The sequence below is a fragment of the Spermophilus citellus genome (genome assembly GCF_964194105.1).
Source record: "Spermophilus citellus genome assembly, chromosome: 6".
Lineage (NCBI taxonomy): Eukaryota > Metazoa > Chordata > Mammalia > Rodentia > Sciuridae > Spermophilus > Spermophilus citellus.
This window is the reverse complement of record NC_138187.1, coordinates 40,452,502-40,471,352: the sequence shown is the minus strand read 5'-3', so window position 1 is coordinate 40,471,352 and position 18,851 is coordinate 40,452,502. Positions and strand designations below refer to the sequence as shown.

At 47.1% G+C, this 18,851-nt stretch overlaps 1 protein-coding gene across 6 annotated transcripts in view; it reads right to left on the bottom strand.

The window, feature by feature from the left end:
• Nucleotides 1-18,851, bottom strand: part of PRKAR1B (protein kinase cAMP-dependent type I regulatory subunit beta) — a 143,460-nt gene that overhangs the window by 94,453 nt on the left and 30,156 nt on the right. For all 6 annotated transcript variants that reach the window (XM_081297600.1, XM_081297602.1, XM_081297599.1 and 3 more), the window contains 2 exons: nt 7,879-8,049; nt 5,184-5,275 (listed from right to left, as the gene is read on the bottom strand). In XM_081297600.1, the coding sequence (XP_081153726.1) occupies nt 5,184-5,275; nt 7,879-8,049 (263 nt within the window). The remainder of the gene's footprint in view (nt 1-5,183; nt 5,276-7,878; nt 8,050-18,851) is intronic.

Sequence of the window (18,851 nt, the reverse complement as noted above, 5' to 3'; positions counted from 1 at the left end):
TAACATTCACCCTGGGACATGAAGACCCCCACACTGATAATTCTTGGACAACAGGATGGAACCCTGGCTCTGCTTCCAGTGGACTGTGTGTCCTTGGGAAAGGGCAAGGAGGGTACAGAGGCTGCAAAGCTCACCCTATGCTCCTTGGGGCACCATTCAGAGGGCTGCCGAGAGCCTTCAGTAAGGCGAGACTGGAAATACTGACATCCTGCAAGAGACAGCAGGAAGCTTGGGAGAATCAGCCTCCCCCCACAACCACTCTGCATTATCTTATTTTAAATAGAGGGTTTAATTAAAGATAATCTTCACCCTTCTCCAAGCTTAAGTATCTCTGGTGCAATGTAAAAAGACACCGTTATAAATTGACAAGAGTAAAATCACCCAGCCCATGAGAATGGGTTTGTCTTGAATCTAAATTTGGAGGGCAAAGTCGTTAGGCAAGAAGGTGTGCTCGCCCGCAAGTGGATTCCTTTGTAAGGAATATTCTGCTTTATTCTGCCCACGCAGGGAAGCAGAGGAGCCGCAGGCAGCCCAAGATCAGGGCGTGCCAGACACCCCGTAAACCTGGAAGGAACTTTGCTGGACCTGCCAAACCACAGCTGAGGCGAGACAGAGCCGTGAAGCCCAGCTTCTAGAACAGTGGAAAAAAAAGCAAAGGCTCTGGATGCTGCACGGGGAGATGTCATGTGAAAGGTCAAGAGACAGTGCCTCCCTGACCACTCCCTCTGGAACAGGTCCTGAGCCATCCGCCTGCTTCTTTAGAGACTGTCGCCAGAAAAAAGAGCCCAGCATTTCGATATGGAAAGTGAGCTTTCCTCAGTACAAAATAGAAGACCTGAAACAGACGGACACGCCCTGAGAGAGCGCTTCCTCCTCGGGCCAGCCTTGAAAGCACAGTCTCTCATCAAGCCATCTGCTTCCTCTGCATCCAGTGAGCCCCTCCCACAATTCTAGGGTGTCATTGCCACCTGCCTCTCAGCTACAAAGGACAAGACTGGGCTGAATTTGCTGCCTGGTTATGCGAGAGGGCATAGCACTGGGGTGGCCCAGTCAGCTGAAGTGCCCACCATGCTTTGGCCATCCAGAGGTGACTCCTTCCATTTGGCACAAAAATGAGTTAGGCCAGGCACGGTGGCAGCACGGGAGGCTGAGGCAGGCGGATCAAAAGCAAGGCACTAAGCAACTCAGTGAGACCCTGTCTCTAAATAAAATAAAAAATAGGTTGGGGATGTGGCTCAGTGGTTAAGTACCCTTGGGTTCCCCAGCATCTACCTCCCCAAATAAAAGTGAGTTAGCAGGGCCAATAAGATCCCAGGCCCAGTCACTCAGCTCCCCTCCCCTGAGGACTTGAAGTTTCATTACCAATGGTCTGTGTGACAGTGAGCCATGAAACAGGTGATTCCTGGCCCTTGGGTCTGTGTGCAGAGGGGCCACAGAGGGTCCTGGGAGGCCCAGCAGGGTCAAGCAGGGGTCCTCAGGCAGTCTCCAGATGAGAGCTCTCACTCTACACTTACTGAAATTTTAACATGTGAATGTATCACCCATTCAAAATCTAAACTTAAATTACACTGTAAATGGATGTTTAAATTCAACTTAAAATAGGTACAACACTTCAGTCACCTAGCCCCGGTGACCAGGGCTGCCCTGACTATTATGAACTGGGGCTTAAAATAACCGAATTTTTTTCCTCTCAACTGTCCAGATGTCCAAAATCAGAATCAGTGGGTAGGAACCCAGGTATGGGCAGGGCAATGCTTCTCCAGCGGCTCCAGGGGAAGCCCTCCTGCCTCCCCCAGTTTCCTGTGGCTCCTCTGTGACTCGAGGCCACAGTGCCCCACCCGGCCTGCGTGGGCCCACATCCTCCTCATCTGTGTGTTGCCCAGCCCCTCCCCATCCCCCGCCAGCAAGGACACATGGGATAGTTTTCAAAATATGCCTGAAGAATCCAGAATCATCTCCCACGGGGACCCTCGATTTAGTCACATTTGCAAAGTCCTTTCATGCTTATGTAGGAGGCATCCCCAGGCCCCAGGGGTTAGGTTGTGAGTATATTTGGGGGGCCTACCTCCCTACTGCCCCTCACTAGAGCCTGAAGGCCTTCAGGGTGGGAGGTCACCCCTGGCCTCCAGTGATGGGGGATCTTGCTGAACAGTCTTCTTTAAATCTGAGCCTAGGGCTGAGGATGTAGCTCAGTGGTAGAGTGCTTGCCTCGAATGCACAAGGCTCTGGGTTCAACCCCCAGCACCATCAAAAAAAAGGAAAAAAAAAAAAAAAACAACTCTGAGCCTAAACCCTTCTCCCTGAGCAAAATAGCTCAGGATACTACCTTGTTCAGAAACTTCCAAGGAGGCTGCACAACCCAGGAATCAGAGAAAATGACTCCATGTTTCCTTGAACATAAATAACTTCTAGGGTGGGGATATCATGGGCTCCATATGAGTACTGGCCACATGTGGACCCTTCTAGCACACCGAAAGCACGAGAGAACAAGGGGACTGACTGCATGCTGTCCTTGCCCAACGTGCCCCTCAGTGCCACAGTCCCCACCTGGGATTCTGGCAGTCACAGGTACAACAAGGATCGATTAAACCATAGCTCTGCACCATACTACACCAGCTGCTGTGGACCAAGCTTAGGGTTCAAGCTCAGGGGTCAGAGGACACTCTGGACCAAGCTGGCAGGAGCAGTGGGCAGAGGGGGATTCTCTACAGCAATGTGAGAAGTCAGGAATCTCAGCCCTACACAGAGCTCCTGCAGGCCGCCCACTGGCCATTCTGGGTGAAAACACGGCAAAAATGTACTTTATAAAAGCCTTTGCACACCCTGCAGGATTTGAGAGTCCAATCTCCTGGACTCAGAGCCACTCTGGGAAAGTCTGCTGTGTAAAAACTCTGTGCTTCGCTCTTCAAGGAAACACTGTAACATCAGAAATAAGAAACCTAGGAGAACTTGGCAAAGGGGGAGGTGAAAAAAACTCTGATTCATTTTTACAAAGGAACACTGCAAATGCTAAAAAAGAAAATGAGATCTATCTACACTTTTAGAAGGCCTCCTAGAGCATCATCAGTATACCAAGCACAGCGTTTATAGCTCGGTACATTGAGCATGCCCTGATGTTGGGTGAAGGATTCCCACATGCATACTTCATTTTTTTGTTTTGTTTTGTTTTGTAGTATTGGGAATTAACCTAAGCATCACACACGCTAAATAAATGCTCTACCATTGAGCAACATCCGCAGCCACCCTCTTTTTAAATTTTGAGACAGGGCCTCCCTAAGTTGTCCAGACTGGCCTCAAATTTGTAAGTCTCTTGCCTCAGCCTCTTGAGTTGCTGGGATTACTGGTGTGTACCATACTGTCAGTCCCCATGTAAGCTTAGGTGGAGAGATGCATGCAAACCCAGAGAATAGCCTAGAAAGACCATCCTAGCCCACTGCTAGTGGTTCCTTGGGGAGTAGAACAAAGAGTCTTTTCTTAAATATTGTGTGTTATTTGGATTTTGTCTCGAACTTTTAATAAAACGTGATCAGTTGATCTAATGAAGAATTACAACTTACCAAAAATATTTTTTTAAAAAAGAAGTAAATTTTAAAATATTATTCATGCTTTGATCTTTGTTAAGGAATTTATTTTGAAGAAATAAATGGACAAGAACTCAATGATGACCACCCGGTCATCAAATGGTTGTTTATAATATTAAAAATGCAAATAGCCATCGTAGGAAGGCAGCTAAAGTATAGTAATTTTGTAGAAATTGACTTTTTTAAAAAAACACTAAAATATCTTTATTGACAGAGAAAGAGATTCAGGACATCCAAGGTATGACAGTGTACGGAATGAGATTCTGTTCTGTGAAGGTCCGTGGAGAGAGGGTGTTTACAGGAAAGTAACCCTAAAGACGGTCCCAAAATGCTCCAGGGATTATCTTTGGGAGTCAGGTGTCAGGGGACATATTTACTTTTTTGCTTTATCAAAAATTTCTGAGTTTTCCAAGTATTTTTATGATCAACTTTCCAACCACAGCATTTGAACCCCTGAAGCTCACAAGTCCCTCTTCTTGGAACATCCTGGCCTCCCGCCTACTCACCAAGACTCAGCCACCCTGGCCTGAGAACTATGAACTGGGACTCCAAGGACAAGTGGAAGAGTGGGGTACGTATTTTTGTCCATCTTTGCAAGGGCCAGGCAGGTCCTAGCATATGGAAGGTGCTGGAACAGTCAGCCTAACAGGGAGGTTAAGGGAATAATTCTATAATCCTGGCCCACAGTACTGACCCCCACATGCTTTCTTTTCCAAAAAAGCAATTTACCTGCAGCCCTGCCTGGCTTAAGTAGACAGGATATGTCACATTCCTCAGCAAACTACCTGTTATCTACCGGAGAAATGCAGGCCCAAAATAATGTTGATAAGAGGAACACAAGTTACCCTGAAGGGGGACACGTTTGTGACCCTTTACACAAACCAGATCCCGGAACTCAGGGAGATAAGGATAATTTCTCCTAAGCCATAAAATCTGTAACAATTTATGATTAAGAATCCAATTAAAACTGGTCAGCATGGGCCAAAGTGACCTAGAGTTGTCATGGCAGTGGGGACTTGAAAGTCTGATGTCATCCTACTATCAGTCAAATGTCAAGAGGTGGACCTGGACAGGACTCTCTGGAAACTTCTCCAGGATCCCCAATAAAACTGGGGGGCAGGAGAGGCATGCTGTCCCTTTCTTCTCTGAGAGGACCCACTCTCTCCTTGGAGGTATCTCCTTTTCTTTTTCTTATCGTTTCAATAAACTCCTGCCTGTGGCTCTGAGTGACACGTCTGAAATCTTTCTGACTTAATTGCAAGAATTGGGGTTTGGTGGGGGGGCGTCTTTACACAGCCTCAGTTTCCCAGAAAGCCCCAGCCCTGTATGATGAGGGCAAAAAGAGGCACCATGGTATGTTTCCAGGACCGGCTTACCATGTGGGAATGCATCCAGGCCTAGGATTTGAGGGTAGCAGTGGGGAGCTGCCAGGGACAAGACAGCTCTCCTGAGCAGGACCAGGGGCACACAGCACAGTATTTTCCAGAAGTCATTCCTGCCTTGGGAGCCCATGGTTCTGGCACTGGTGTGATTCCCGAGGTGAGGTGTGGGACCACAGCAGCTGCCGCAGAAGAGAGGGACCGAGCCCTTCACCACACCTACCTTCTCTCATTGTCGTCCAGGTGAGCAAAGAGCACGTTCTTAGAGATGGCTTTGGCCAGCGCAGTCATGGTCTTGTAGTCCTTGGGAATGACCTGAAAGGAAGCCAAGGAGAGTAAGGAGACAGGGCACAGGGTCTGGTGCCAGAGTTGACTTCAGACTCCTGCTTGGCCCTGGGGCTGTGACATGGCTTGAAATCAAACTCTTCAGCCTCTCATGTGGGGCTGCTCTCAGAAGATTCCAAAAAGGCACGGTGTGTAACTTGATGAGTATGTCACAATTTTTTTTAATTGTTTAAAATAAATAAAAGATAAAGAACCTGAAATGGCCCCAGAGGAGGCTCAGGCACCATCTAGAATCTGGGATCATTGCTGACTGGCTCTGCTGGACTTTCAAGCCACCTGGAAGGTGCTATGACATCCAGTTGTGAGGTTATGGTCTTTTCTTGATTCATTTCACTGGATTTTTAAAAAGATAACAAACACAGCTTGGTACAGTGGCACACCCCTATAATCTCAGAAGCTCAGGAGGTGAGACACAAGGACCGAGAATTCAAAGCCAACCTCAGCAACTTTTTAAATTAATTTTATTTATTTATTTATTTATTTATTTATTTATTGTGAAGATTGAACCCAGGGCCTCGTGCATGCGAGGCAAGCAATCTACCAACTGAGCTACATCCCCAGCCTCAGCCCTAAGAAATTTAATGAGATGCTATCTCAAAATAGAAAAAGGGCTGGGGATGTGGCTCAGTGGTTAAGCACCCCTGGGTTAAATCCCCAGTAGCAAAAACAAACAAACAAAAGAATAAACAGTTGTTTGAAATTTTAAAAGCTAAAAAAAAAATTAGAAAACTTGCTGGATGCAGTGGAACATACCTATACTCAGGAAGCTGAGGCAGAAGGATTGTAAGTTTGAGGCCAGGCTCAGCAAATTAGTGAGACCCTGTCTCAAAAAAGAGCTGAGGAATGCAGCTCAGTGGTAAAGTGCCCCTGGTTCAATCCCCAGTAGCAAAAAAAAAATTTGGGAGAGGGACGGGGAATTGAACTCTAGGGCATTCGACCACTGAGCCCCCTCCCCAGCCCTATTTTGTATTTTATTTAGAGACAGGGTCTCCCTGAGTTGCTAAGTGCCTCACTTTTGCTGAGGCTGGCTTTGAACTCGAAATCCTCCTGCCTCAGCCTCCCAAGCCACTGGTATCACAGGCATGTGCCACTGCACACGGCTCAAAAAATATTTCTTAAATAGACAACTCAGTCGTGCTTGGAAGTGTACCCACTGTGATGCTGACCCAGGGAAGAGGAAAGGACACAGTGAGAAGAGAGAGGGGATAAATGGGGCAGGCAGACATCTGGGCTGCCAGGGCCAGGAGTGCAAGAAGGCATCAGCAGCGCCATGGGCCTCTGCTCCCATGGGGATTCAAGAGCCACCTGCAGGAGCTCTGGATCCATGTGCTGACCAAGGAGTTCCTGAGCGAATGGAAAGCACTGCCGTCCCCCTCTCCCCCCAACAATGAGCAGCTACGACGCAGGCCCTCTGCTTGTGGTGCAGACCTGGAAGGCTTGGAGGGGACAGGTGCACAGGATGTCCAACACCACATAGCCCTTTGAGAGATGCTTCTGAGGGACTGGACCGAGGTTCCCGTAAGCCCCTACAGTTCTAGCAGACGTGTTAAAAAGCATCTTTTTTATTTTGGAACAGATTCTACTCACATAAAAGTTGTGAGGACAGCACTGGACACCACCCCTGGGTTCCCCTTCTGTCGGCATCTGACTTCACCCGGGTGCATTCACCACAACTTTGGAACCAGCTCTGGTCCACAATGTGTGGCTGAACTCCACCCCTGTTTCTGACTTCTTGAGTTTTCAGACGGCCTTCCCCTGCCTTGGGATCCTGGCCAGAAACATTCAGTGGTGCCGCCTCCTCCGTCCCTTCTTGCCTGTGGCATCCCTCATAAGTCCCCTGCTTGATGAATACAGGTCACATCCTCACCTTGGGATTGTCTGTGCTTTTTCTTGTGCTTAGATTACAGATCTGAGGAGTTTTTGGTTTGGGGGTTTGTTTGTTTGTTTGTTTGTTGTTTGGAGGGGGGACCATGGATGGAAGGTGTCTGATGGATTTTAAAAATCATACTTTTACTAGTTTTTGTGATCTGATCATAAAGAATTAAGCACTAGGAAGGAGACCACACAGGGAGCACAGCTTCCATTCTGCAAGATGAAGAAGGTGCTGGTGGTGGGTAGTGGCACTGCCTATACCCTCTGTGCCCCTGAACTGTCTCAGGAGGGCACCTCAGGCTTAACTGGGGCCCCAGATTCCTGTGCTCCAGCCCTAACCACCAGGGTTCTGGAGACGGGGGCATTTTGATGAAGTCATGAGGGTGATCCTGGGTATGTCGGGATCAGTGTCCTAAGGAGACACCAGAGGCCTGCAGCAGGACAGAACCATATAGTCCCTCCAGCCACCCTGGTGAGTCTTGTCCTTCCCTAAGCCGGTCAGATTCCTAAAACAGACACCTCCCCAAAAAGTTCAACCCATAAACACACTCTCAGTTCATCCTGGTAGAGATGATGTGACTCCAATCCTGATGGTGACCACGTCTCCCCTCCCATCTGTGATCAGATAGGAAACCAGGGCCCCCAGGCACCATGGGTTCCCCGGGGATCTGGTGTGTGAGAGCCCCAGGCTGAGCCCTCACCTTCCTGACGTAGGACACTGCATCCTCCTCTGTGTAGACCTCCGCGCTCACACCCCCTCGCCGGCGGCGGGCCTTCACCACGGGGTTTGGGGGGGTCGGCGACACCTCCTCATCGTGGGACTCTGGCTGCGAGTTTGACTTCTGCCGGGCCAGAATCTGCCTGTTTTCTTCCTGTACAGGGAGAAGAAATGGGGAAAGGAGGTGAGAACATGGTCAGGACATAGCCAAACCCTAGGAATTTGTTGAAATGGGAGGAAAGGTCTCTAGGGGTCCCAAAGACAAGGACAGGGACCCACCATTTATCTCACAAGCTCCTGGTCACCATCACCACTGCCAGAAACCCCTGCCTCAAGCACCTTTGATGACTTCCATCTGACGACTCCTAGTCTTGAAGAATGTCTCCTCCAGACTGGCCATATATATCCCCTGACCAATTCAGATACCTACGCGGCCCCACCCCGCTCCTGGGTTCTGGCTCCTGCATGGACTTCAGGGGTATCTCCAAGTCCACCTGTTCCAAGCTGGAAGACTGCTCCAGCCACAGTGCCCTCACCCCAGGCCACTTCTTTTTTTTTTTTTTTAATATTTTTATTTTTTAGTTCTCGGCGGACACAACATCTTTGTTGGTATGTGGTGCTGAGGATCGAACCCGGGACGCACGCATGCCAGGCGAGCGCGCTACCGCTTGAGCCACATCCCCAGCCCCGCTAGGCCACTTCTTGTTCATTCACACAGTAAGCACTGTTCATCTCTGGGCCTGTTGGGTGAGTCCAAATGCCTGGTATCAACCTCTCAAGTCTGAGGCTACCAATTCAGTGTCTGAGACCCCACAAGGGGCTCTGCTCATCCCATACCCTGGTACCTGACTCACAATAAACATTGGGAAGTATCTGTGGGTGCCTCGCCCTGCTCTAGCCACACTAGCCAGCTGCTGCTCCCTCTGAGGATTCTGCTCTCATCTCAGGGCTTTGTACCTGCCATCCTGACTGCTGGCATGCCCTTCCTCTAGATCTCCACATGGCTCCTACTCACCACCTCCAGGTCTTGCTCAGTGAGGCCTCCTACTACTTATTTAAAACTGCAGGGCCAGATGGGTATAATGGCACATGCCTGTAGTACCAGCAGCTCAGGAGGCTGAGGTAGGAGGATTGCAAATTCAAGGCCAGGCTCTACAACTTATCAAGGCCCTTAGCAACTCAGCAAAATTCTGTCTCAAAATTAAAAAGAAAAGGGCTGGGGATGTGGCATAATGGTAAAGCACCCTTGGGTTCAATCCCCAGCACCCAAAAATAAAAAACTGCAGTGCCCCACCATCACAATCTAAAGAGTGTTCATGTTCACCTAGAACCTCAGAATAGGACCTCATTAGGAAACAGGTTTCTGTAGCTGTGACTAAGGCAAGAATTGAGAAGAGGTCATCCAGAATTTGAAAGGGCCCTCAACCCAATGGTAATGTCCTTATAAGACACAGGAAATAAGTCAAAAAGACACAGAAAAGCAGCCACATGAACACACAGGCAGAGATCAGAGTGACAATTCTTGAGACAAGGAACACCTGGGGCCACCAGAAGTCAGAAAGCAGCAAGAAAAGGTCCTCCCCTGGAGCCTCAGGAGGGAGCACAGCCCTACTGACACCTCATTCTCAGGTTCCACGCCTCCATGACTGTGAGAGGAAAACTTACTGATCAACACAGCTGGAGGCTACACCCCGCAGAGGCCAGCCCTGCTCAAGGTCATGCAAAGTCATTCTGCCCATGGTGAGTGAGCATCCTCCCCTGGACCTCCACAAAGGGCCTCAGTTGAGGAAGCCACTTGCCCCAGCCTTATGCATGAATATGGAGGCCAGGAGAGGCCACAGGAGTCCCACAGCCCTGAGCCACCAGGCCCGTGAGCCACCCAGTGGACTCTGAGATCCCTTCTCACCCTCTCTGACATCCTGTTGCTCTGGGTTCTCCAGATACCACTCCAGGACCCTCCCCTGCGCTTCAGCTCTCCCTGCACCAGGTGGCTGCAGCACCTTCCTGTGCCCCAAGTCCTCGTGTTCCACTCTGCCCTGAGCTTTGCCCAGGTGGGAGTGGTGGCAAGATCTCCATAAAGAGATCTACTACAGTCTTACCCGTCTTACCCACAGTTACACTCGGTGGACTGCATTCTGAAAATATTAAAAGGAAAATTCCAGAAATAAGCAACTTGTAAGTTTTAAATCGCATGCTATTCTAGGAGCACAATGAAGTCTTGCACCAGACACAGGGCTTGGTGACCCAGTCTCACAGGTCAGGTGGTGGAAGGACTCAAAGTCAACCTGGCAGCCACCCACTAATGCCTTCTGATGGTTCAAGAGCCTGCCAGTGCAGGACTGAAGATGCTGAGGTATCCAGTGCCAGGAGCCCAGACATCCTGGGGCTCGTGGGAGGGACAAGCACCAGCCAGTGAGATCAATCTCCTATCTTGACTTCAAACACCCTCCCTTTGGGCAAACTGTTTATTTTTTCCAAACATTTAACCTACTTCAAATCACCCAGCCAGGGTGAAGACCCAGGAGGGTGAGGTCACACCAGAACCCAAAGCAGAGAAAGCTACCCAGCATCTGAGACCTCCCTGCTCACCTGACCTCATGCAGGGCCCAGCCCTTCTGCAGCCACAGCCGTTCCCCCGAGAGCCTCCTGGCAAAAACATGGCTGTCTCACGGAGGACATGTGGTATGAGATCCTGCTAAATGCCAATCAACTGCGGACCTGTGGGCGGTGGAGACATACGATGACTCCCAAATAGGCCAGAGCAAACCTGGCCAAATAGGCCAGAGCAAACCTGGCCGGCACCAAATCGGGTAGTGATCATTGGTCTCTGAACCATCATTGTTCTCAAGTACCTCTCCTCATTCCTCTGTCACATGTCAGGCTCGGACCCATCCATGTCAGCCCCCCTCAACTTGGCAGAGGGAAAGACAGCTTGTCCCACTCACAGGGACAGATCTTGGCCAGCACACACCCCCATCAGCAATTTCACTGTTACCTTATACACCTGTGGGTCCAAATGCCCAACCAGGAAATCCTAAGGGTACCACCACCTGCATAGTTTTAAATGCAGTCATTTAAAAATATTTTATGGGACTCTCAAAAAGAAGATGGCAAGTGGGTGACACACACGTCTTCTTCCTCCAGACACTCACTGGAATGATAGTAACCTTAAAATATACACATACGTAAATCTGCCACCAGTAAGAAAATGGGAGAGGTGTCAAGAGGCTTCAAAGGGTTCCTGGAAACAGCCAGCAGGTCCAGGGGTGGGTGTGACATGCAGATGAAAGGTCCCCTGGCTCTGGAAGGGGAAGGACTTGCCCCTGGAAACCCACAAGTAGAGCAAAAGCCATGAAGGTCAGCCAGAAGCACCAAGTCCAGCAGCCAGCCCCCCATGACATCCTGCCTTTCCCTTTCTTACCTTTTATTGTGGAAAATTTCAAGAAGATGTAAAAATGAAAGGAAAAATACAATGAATCACCAAGTGCTCATCACCCAATCTCAATGATGATCAAAATGAAGCCCATCTCTTCCCACCTCATCCTCCCTCCCTCCCCTCGCCCTCTCTCTCTCTCTCTCTCTCTCTCTCTCTCTCTCACACACACACACACACACAAACACACTCACACTCACACTGTTGGAGAAAATCTCACAAACTATATGATTTCACTAAATACTTCAATATGTATCACTAACCCATAACCACAAACAATTTTACACTGTTAGTGGGACTGTAATTAGTAAAACCACTGTGGAAACCAACATGGAGGTTTCTCAAAAGGCTAGACACAGAACCACCACATGACGTAGCTATCCCACTCCTTAGTATTTATCCTAAAGAATTAAAGTCGTCCTACCACACTGGTACATGCAAACTCATGTATAGAGCAGCACAATTTGAGCCAAATTAAGCAACCAGCCTATCCATCAACAGATGAATGGATAAAGAACATGTGGTCTATATACACAATGGAGTTTTATTGAGCCATAAAGAAAAATGAAATAATATAATTTGCAGGAAAATGGATGGGACGAGAGACCATGATATTAAGCGAAATCAGAAGGTCTAGGGTCGTATGTTGTCTCGCATATGTGGAAGCTAGAGAGGAAAAAGGAAGAGAAATGGTCTCATGAAAATCAAACGGAGATCAGTACAGGAAAGATGCAAAAGGGTAGGAGGTTGGAGGGGAGCTAGGGGGTGATATAGGCAAAATATATTGTTATATTGTGCACACATACAAATATGTAACAACAAATCCCATCATTACGTATAACTATAATGCACCAATAAAACATGTGGGAGAAAAAAACCTAACCACAGGGGCTGAAGGAGGCTCAGCAAGAGATTACTTGCCTAACACATGTGAGGACTTGGGTGCAATCCCCAGCACCACACACACACACACAAAACCACAATACCCATTACCACCCTCCAAAATTAATATTTATTCCTTAATATCATCAAATACCCAGTCAGTGTTGAAACTTCCCCAACTGTCTCCACTTTTTTTTTTTTTTTAAAGAGAGAGTGAGAGAGGAGAGAGAGTGAGAGAGAAAGAGAGAATTTTTTAATATTTATTTTTTAGTTTTCGGCAGACACAACATCTTTGTTGGTATGTGGTGCTGAGGATCGAACCCGGGCCGCACGCATGCCAGGCGAGCGCGCTACCGCTTGAGCCACATCCCCAGCCCAACTGTCTCCACTTTTAAGGTGGGTTTTTAATCTAATCAGAATCTAAGAGTATTGACTCATTCTTAAATGTAAACAAAGATTTCTTGACATTGAGGAAAATATTCAATATGAATAAAGACCAGGATAAGTGAAAAGAAAAAAAATGGCCCTGGGAGAAAATAAATTTAGGACAGAGAAGACAATTTCAAAAAAAATAAAGTCTTGTTTATATACTGCCCAGAGAGATTTGAAGAGATAACTTTATCCACTGGATATTAATAGAATAGTACAAAAATGGAAACTTGGGCTGGGGATGTGGCTCAAGCGGTAGCACGCTCACCTGGCGTGCATGCGGCCCGGGTTCGATCCTCAGCACCATATACAAACAAAGATGTTGTGTCCGCCAAAAACTAAAAAATAAATATTTTTTTAAAATCTCTCTCTTAAAAAAAATCTTTTTTAAAAAATGGAAACTTCCTTTAAAAAGAAATAATATAAGCACATACACATCTCATTTATTCTTTCTTTTAAAATATGTTTTGTAGTTGTAGATGGACAGAATGCCTTTATTTGTTTATATTTATGTGGTGCTAAGGATTGAACCTAGTCCCTCACACATGCTAGGCAAGTGCTCTGCCACTGAGCTACAGCTCAGCTACATTCTTAATTAATATAATTTATATTGCATATAAAATATATGTGTAAAATATATATATAATAGTAGGAAAATGAATCAGGGAATATTTTATCCAAGGAAAGAGCCAAAAAGACAAATAGAAACCATGTAAGAAAAAAAATAAAATATCTAACAAAAACAGTCCAAGAGTTTCAACATCTGATCACTTAAAGTTCCATCCTGAATGAGAGAAAATCCTCAAACCTGAATTTGAGGGTCATGGCTGAGAGGACCACAGAATGTTCAGATTGGTCAATAAGGATATTCTATAATATTCTATCCTGAGAATTTCCAGGTATAAGAATTTCCAAAAGTCCTCCCAGGAGAAGCGTCAGGCTGCCTACTGGGAACTGAGTATCAGATCAGCTCAGACTGCTTGACAGGGGGCCCAGATGGGGATGTGAGTGAGGCCACAGATGTTCCAGGGACAGGTCAGGGCTGTAAGTACCCCAGGGACCACAGTTCCACCTGGCCTCTGTGCCCAGAAAACCTGCCTTTTGTGAGTGATAAAGGCATTTTTGCAATATCCCTGATTATTGATTTTTCAACTTTTAGGGGGAAAAATGTAGACAAAGCAAAGACATCTTAGTGCTTCTGGAAACATATATATAAACATCAGGCCACAGGGTCAAGCCCATGCACAAACTCCCACACTTCAGGCCAGCTAAAGGGAACAAAAAGAGAAAAACGTAAAGTGGCATCAGAGATTAAAGTAACACCCTCAAGAGTCCCGTGCATCCATCAAGGGCAGCTCACAGACATGAGGGAGGACAGGGACCTCAACAAAGTGCTGCTGCTGCTGCTACTTATAGTGGACAACCTGGGATTCCACACCCAGGGGAAATGCCTTCAAATGAAAGCAAAAAAGGACATGTTCAGACAAACAGATATCCGTGACGGACAGGCCCATGCTCCAGAAAACACTAAGAGCTGATTTGTTGGCAGGAAAAAAAAAACCCTCAGGGAAGCCCAGAGATGCAAGGAGAGGTCAGACAGAAGAGCAGGTGTGTGGTGGACCCAAACACCTTCCAGCCACGTAAAATGCCTGCGTGTCTCGGCCAGATCTAAATGCACATGGGCCCCAACACCAACACATCTTGTCTCACCTCTGCTAATTCCTCCCAGGGCCTCCAACCTGAGTTAGAATAAAAAGTATTCCATGGACAGACAAGCCCACCACAGCCCCATACTTGTCCTGGTACTTGCTGTCCCCCTGCCAGGATTGTTATTCCCAGGTGCCACCATCTCCTGTCTCCATCCAAATGTCACCTTCTTTGTGCAGGAGAGCACCTGCCCCACATGGCTTCCCCTCACCTCCTATGTTCCTGTTCTCGTGGCACCTGCAGCAAGCTAATTGTGGCCTGCTCCACAGAACATATTTTGACCACTCTCTCCCTCCCTAGATACAAGCTTCACTCACTGCAAAATCTCCAGCCCTTAATTCAGTGCCTACATTGGAAAGATGCTTTTAAAATGAATGAATGGGGGCTGGGGTTGTGGCTCAATGGTAGAGTGCTTACCTAGCATGTGTAAGGCACTGGGTTTCATCCTCAGCATCACATAAAAATAAATAAATAAAATAAAGATGTTGTGTCCATCTACAACTAAAAATTTTTTTTAAATGAATGAATGCATTTAAAAATTTTTTAGAGTATCATTTTGAAAGTCACAGAATAACTCAGCCCAGAAAATTGCAAATGCTTTCCTTCTCTTGCCTGACATCTAGACTTTTGGGGGGGATTGAACCCAGGGGTGCTTAACCACTGGGCCACATCCCCAGGTGGTTGTGTGTGTGTGTGTGTGTGTGTGTGTGTGTGTGTTTTATTTAAAGACAGAGTCTCACTGAGTTGCTTAGGGCCTCATTAAGTTGCTGAGGCTGGCTCTGAACTCTTGATCGTCCTGCCTCAGCCTCCCAAGCTGCTGGGACATGGACCACTGCACCCAGCTGATATATCTAGACTTTAACACACAGACACACACACACACACACACACACACACACACACACACACACACGGGGAGAAGGGAGCCTGTATATATGAAAGAATGCAGAGTGCTGAGTACCAAAAGCCAAGTTGTGAAGTCCCTTCGACTCCGTTGCTGTTATAATGCTAATACAACACAAATAAACGGAAAGGAACAATCATGCCTAAATGAAAATAAAACATTTTTTTTTGCCATTGGGCAGACATAAATACCACTAAAACCACCAAAATAAATAACAAATCCCAGAAATGACGTCCTCCACTTGCTGTACCCCTGAAAGGCAGTCTCCTTGGGCAAGACTGTCATCTATCAAACTCTGCAAAGAGTGTTACAGGATGTCCAGAAGACACATGTCCAGGCCATGTTGACAGCACAACTTTGGATGAACTGTCTTTATTGCAATCCCCTCTCTGCATGTCCGTCACATATCCAACCCAGTGGTCATGGTGCCCATCCCAAAATGAAAGATGACAATGGATTCAACCCAGTGAAACAGATATGCAAATCAGGGCAAAACCAAGCCAGGCACTGCCAAGACTAACAATGGCTGACCTTCCTCTAGAAAATAATGGGGTTCCACACCATTTCACCCAGCTATCCCTCTCCTCAGTCTATACTCACAGGACTTAAAAGCAGCATACTACAGGGACACAGCCACATCAATGTTTATAGCAGCACAATTCACAATAGCTAAACTGTGGAACCAACCTAGATGCCCTTCAGTGGATGAATGGATTAAAAAAAGTGGCATATATATAAAATGGAATATTAATCAGCAATAAAGAGAATAAAAATCATGGCATTTGCAAGTAAATGGATGGCACTGAAGAAGATAATGCTAAGTGAAGTAAGCCAATCCCAAAAATACAAATGCCAAATGTTTTCTCTGATATAAGGAGGCTGACTCATACATAGTGGGGTAGGGAGGGGGAGGATGGGAGGAATAGACGAACTCTAGATAGGGCAGAGGGGTGGGAGGGGAAGAGAGGTGGGCAGGGGATTAGCAATGACGGTGGAATGTGATGGGCATCATTATCCAAAGTACATGTATGAAGACATGAATTGGTGTGAACATACTTTATATACAACCAGAGATATGAAAAATGTGCTGTATATGTGTAATAAAATTTATAATGTATTCTGCTGTCATTTATTTTTTTAAAAATCAATTTAAATTTTTTTTTAAAAGAAAGAAAAGAATGGGGTTCCAAGTCACTTCTTTGCCAGTGGGGTGAGGATGGTGGCTGTGATGAAAAGCATCCACATTCCTTCCCCTTGGGTGAAGATTCCACCTGGGCTTCCAGATCATACCCTCCAGCCTGCCCAGGAAAGTCATGAAGATGACCACTGAGCATTATCAGGTGATTCATTTCTACAAAGCCTTTGACCTACACCATCTTTACTGACAGAAGCTTCAAGCTTCCTCATGTGCTGAAATGCACATAGTTCTCCCAGTTGGGAGCTACTACATGCCTGATGTCTCTGCACTTAACTCTCAGGGTGGCACTCATGGATACGGCCTGGGGAGGAGCACCAAGGGTGCCATGTTGGGGCCACCTCCAGCTTGCCTCAGGAGGGCAGGGCTCCAGAGCTAGTCAAGCACATACTGCATCTTCTGTTGCCATGACAACCAGCCACATCATAATCTCTGGGCTTTGCATAAACACTGCCCTGCCTTGAACCATACATCACTTTTTCATAGATCTCCCCATTTCCAGTCAACAGGAGGCAGAGGTCAATGACGACTTGCGAGATGTTATTGCAAGTCTGTGTTCTTTCATTCATTAGCGATCTTTCACAGAAACTGTCACATCTACCATCTCCATTCCTACACAAACCGGATGCTAACCAGAAACACAAGTTACACTGCAAGTAAGAGACGCTGGGCCTTCACTTTGGGAAGTGATTAAAAATACTAATGGTGGCAACAGTCATCACAGAAGCATGAAACCTGGGCTGGAGAGTTGAGAAAGGTCCGATGCAGAACACTGTTCCATTCTCACAAGGCTCCGCAGTGCCTGGGGGGAAAAAATGCACAGACAAGTCTGCTCCTGTGCCCACAGTAGTTTTAGGCAGCTCACGCTCATCCTGAAAGGGACAGCAGCCAAGGCAGATGCTGGAGGTGACAAGGGCATGGCCAGGACAAGGGCAGAGGGGGAAGAGCTTGATCTGCCAGAGCAGCCTCACACTTGGCTCAGATGTCCCAGGGGAGGAAACAGGAGCCTGGCAGATGCCTCCACTGAGCAGGTGAGTGAGTATTATTATTATTATTATTATTATTATTATTATAGCAAAATTCACATGATACAAAACAACCATTTTAAAGAATACAACATCATGGCATTAGGTGCATTCACAAGCCTGGCATCATGATGCACATCTGTAATTCCAGCGACTCAAGAGCCTGAGGAAGGAGGATCAAGTTCAAGGTCAGCCTCAGCAATTTGATGAGACTCTAAGCAACTAAGCAAGACCCTATCTAAAGAAAAAAATTAAAGGGGCTGGCTATGTGGCCCAGCACCCCTGGTACTAAAAAAAAAAAAAAAAAAAAAAGCACATTCACAAGACTGTGACCATCATTTTTATCCAGCTCCAAGACACCCTCATCCCTCAAAGGAGTCCATCAGCCACCACCACCTCCGGCCCCAGGCAGCTGCTGATCTGCTTCCTGTTGCTGTGGATTTGCCGTTCTGGAATTTCATATGAATGGTGCCTGTGGTCTCTGCATCTGGCTTTATTTTTTTTTAAGTTGTCAATGGACCTTTATTTTATTTCTATGCGGTGCTGAGAATCGAACCCAGGGCCTCACACATGCTAGGCAAGCGCTCTACCCCTGAGCCACAACCTCAGCCCTCCATCTGGCTTCTTTCACTCAGCACCATGTTCCAAAGGCCCATCTACATCAGAGCATGTGTCAGAGCTTCATTCCCTTTTGTGGCCAAATAATGCTCTTATTATTGAGAGGGATCATTTGTCCACTGATGCACATCTAGGCTGTTTCCATCTTTGTGTGCTGAGGACCCTCCTGCTTTGAATACCTATCTTCCACTCTGTGGAGTTTGGATATTTTCTGCTTGGTTTTTGTTTTTAATATGGTCAACATGAGTTGGGTTTTTGGACACACTGACTTGGAGGTAACAATGAGGCCCAGACATGCGAATGTCCCACAGGGAACTGAAGCTGCGGCCCTGGGGCAGAGACAAAATGATTTGTGGCTTGAGTGCTTTACCCTCTGGACTGTGATCCCAACTTCATCCCAGAGCCTCGATGCCAGATGTACTTACTGTGGGCACCACTTGGAAAAAAAAAAATGAACAAATGAATGACAGGTCAATACAGGGGTTTGAGCCTGGTGTCATGACCAAAGGTACCACTCAGTTTTCCCCAGAGTCTCTGCAATAGGCAGGTAGAGTGGGCTCAGAATTGAAGGGGCAGGGGCAGAGGTGGCAGCGAGGAAGCAGGATGGCCCCTAACAACATCCAAGGACAGAGGAAGCCTTGAAAGGCCAGCCATGGGTGATGTGGGCCTTTATAAATCACAAAGACCTTCTTGGTGATAAGGCCAGGAAGGATCCCAGTGGGAAGGCCAGGATCTCAAGGAATTTCCTTCTAGAGTCTAGATT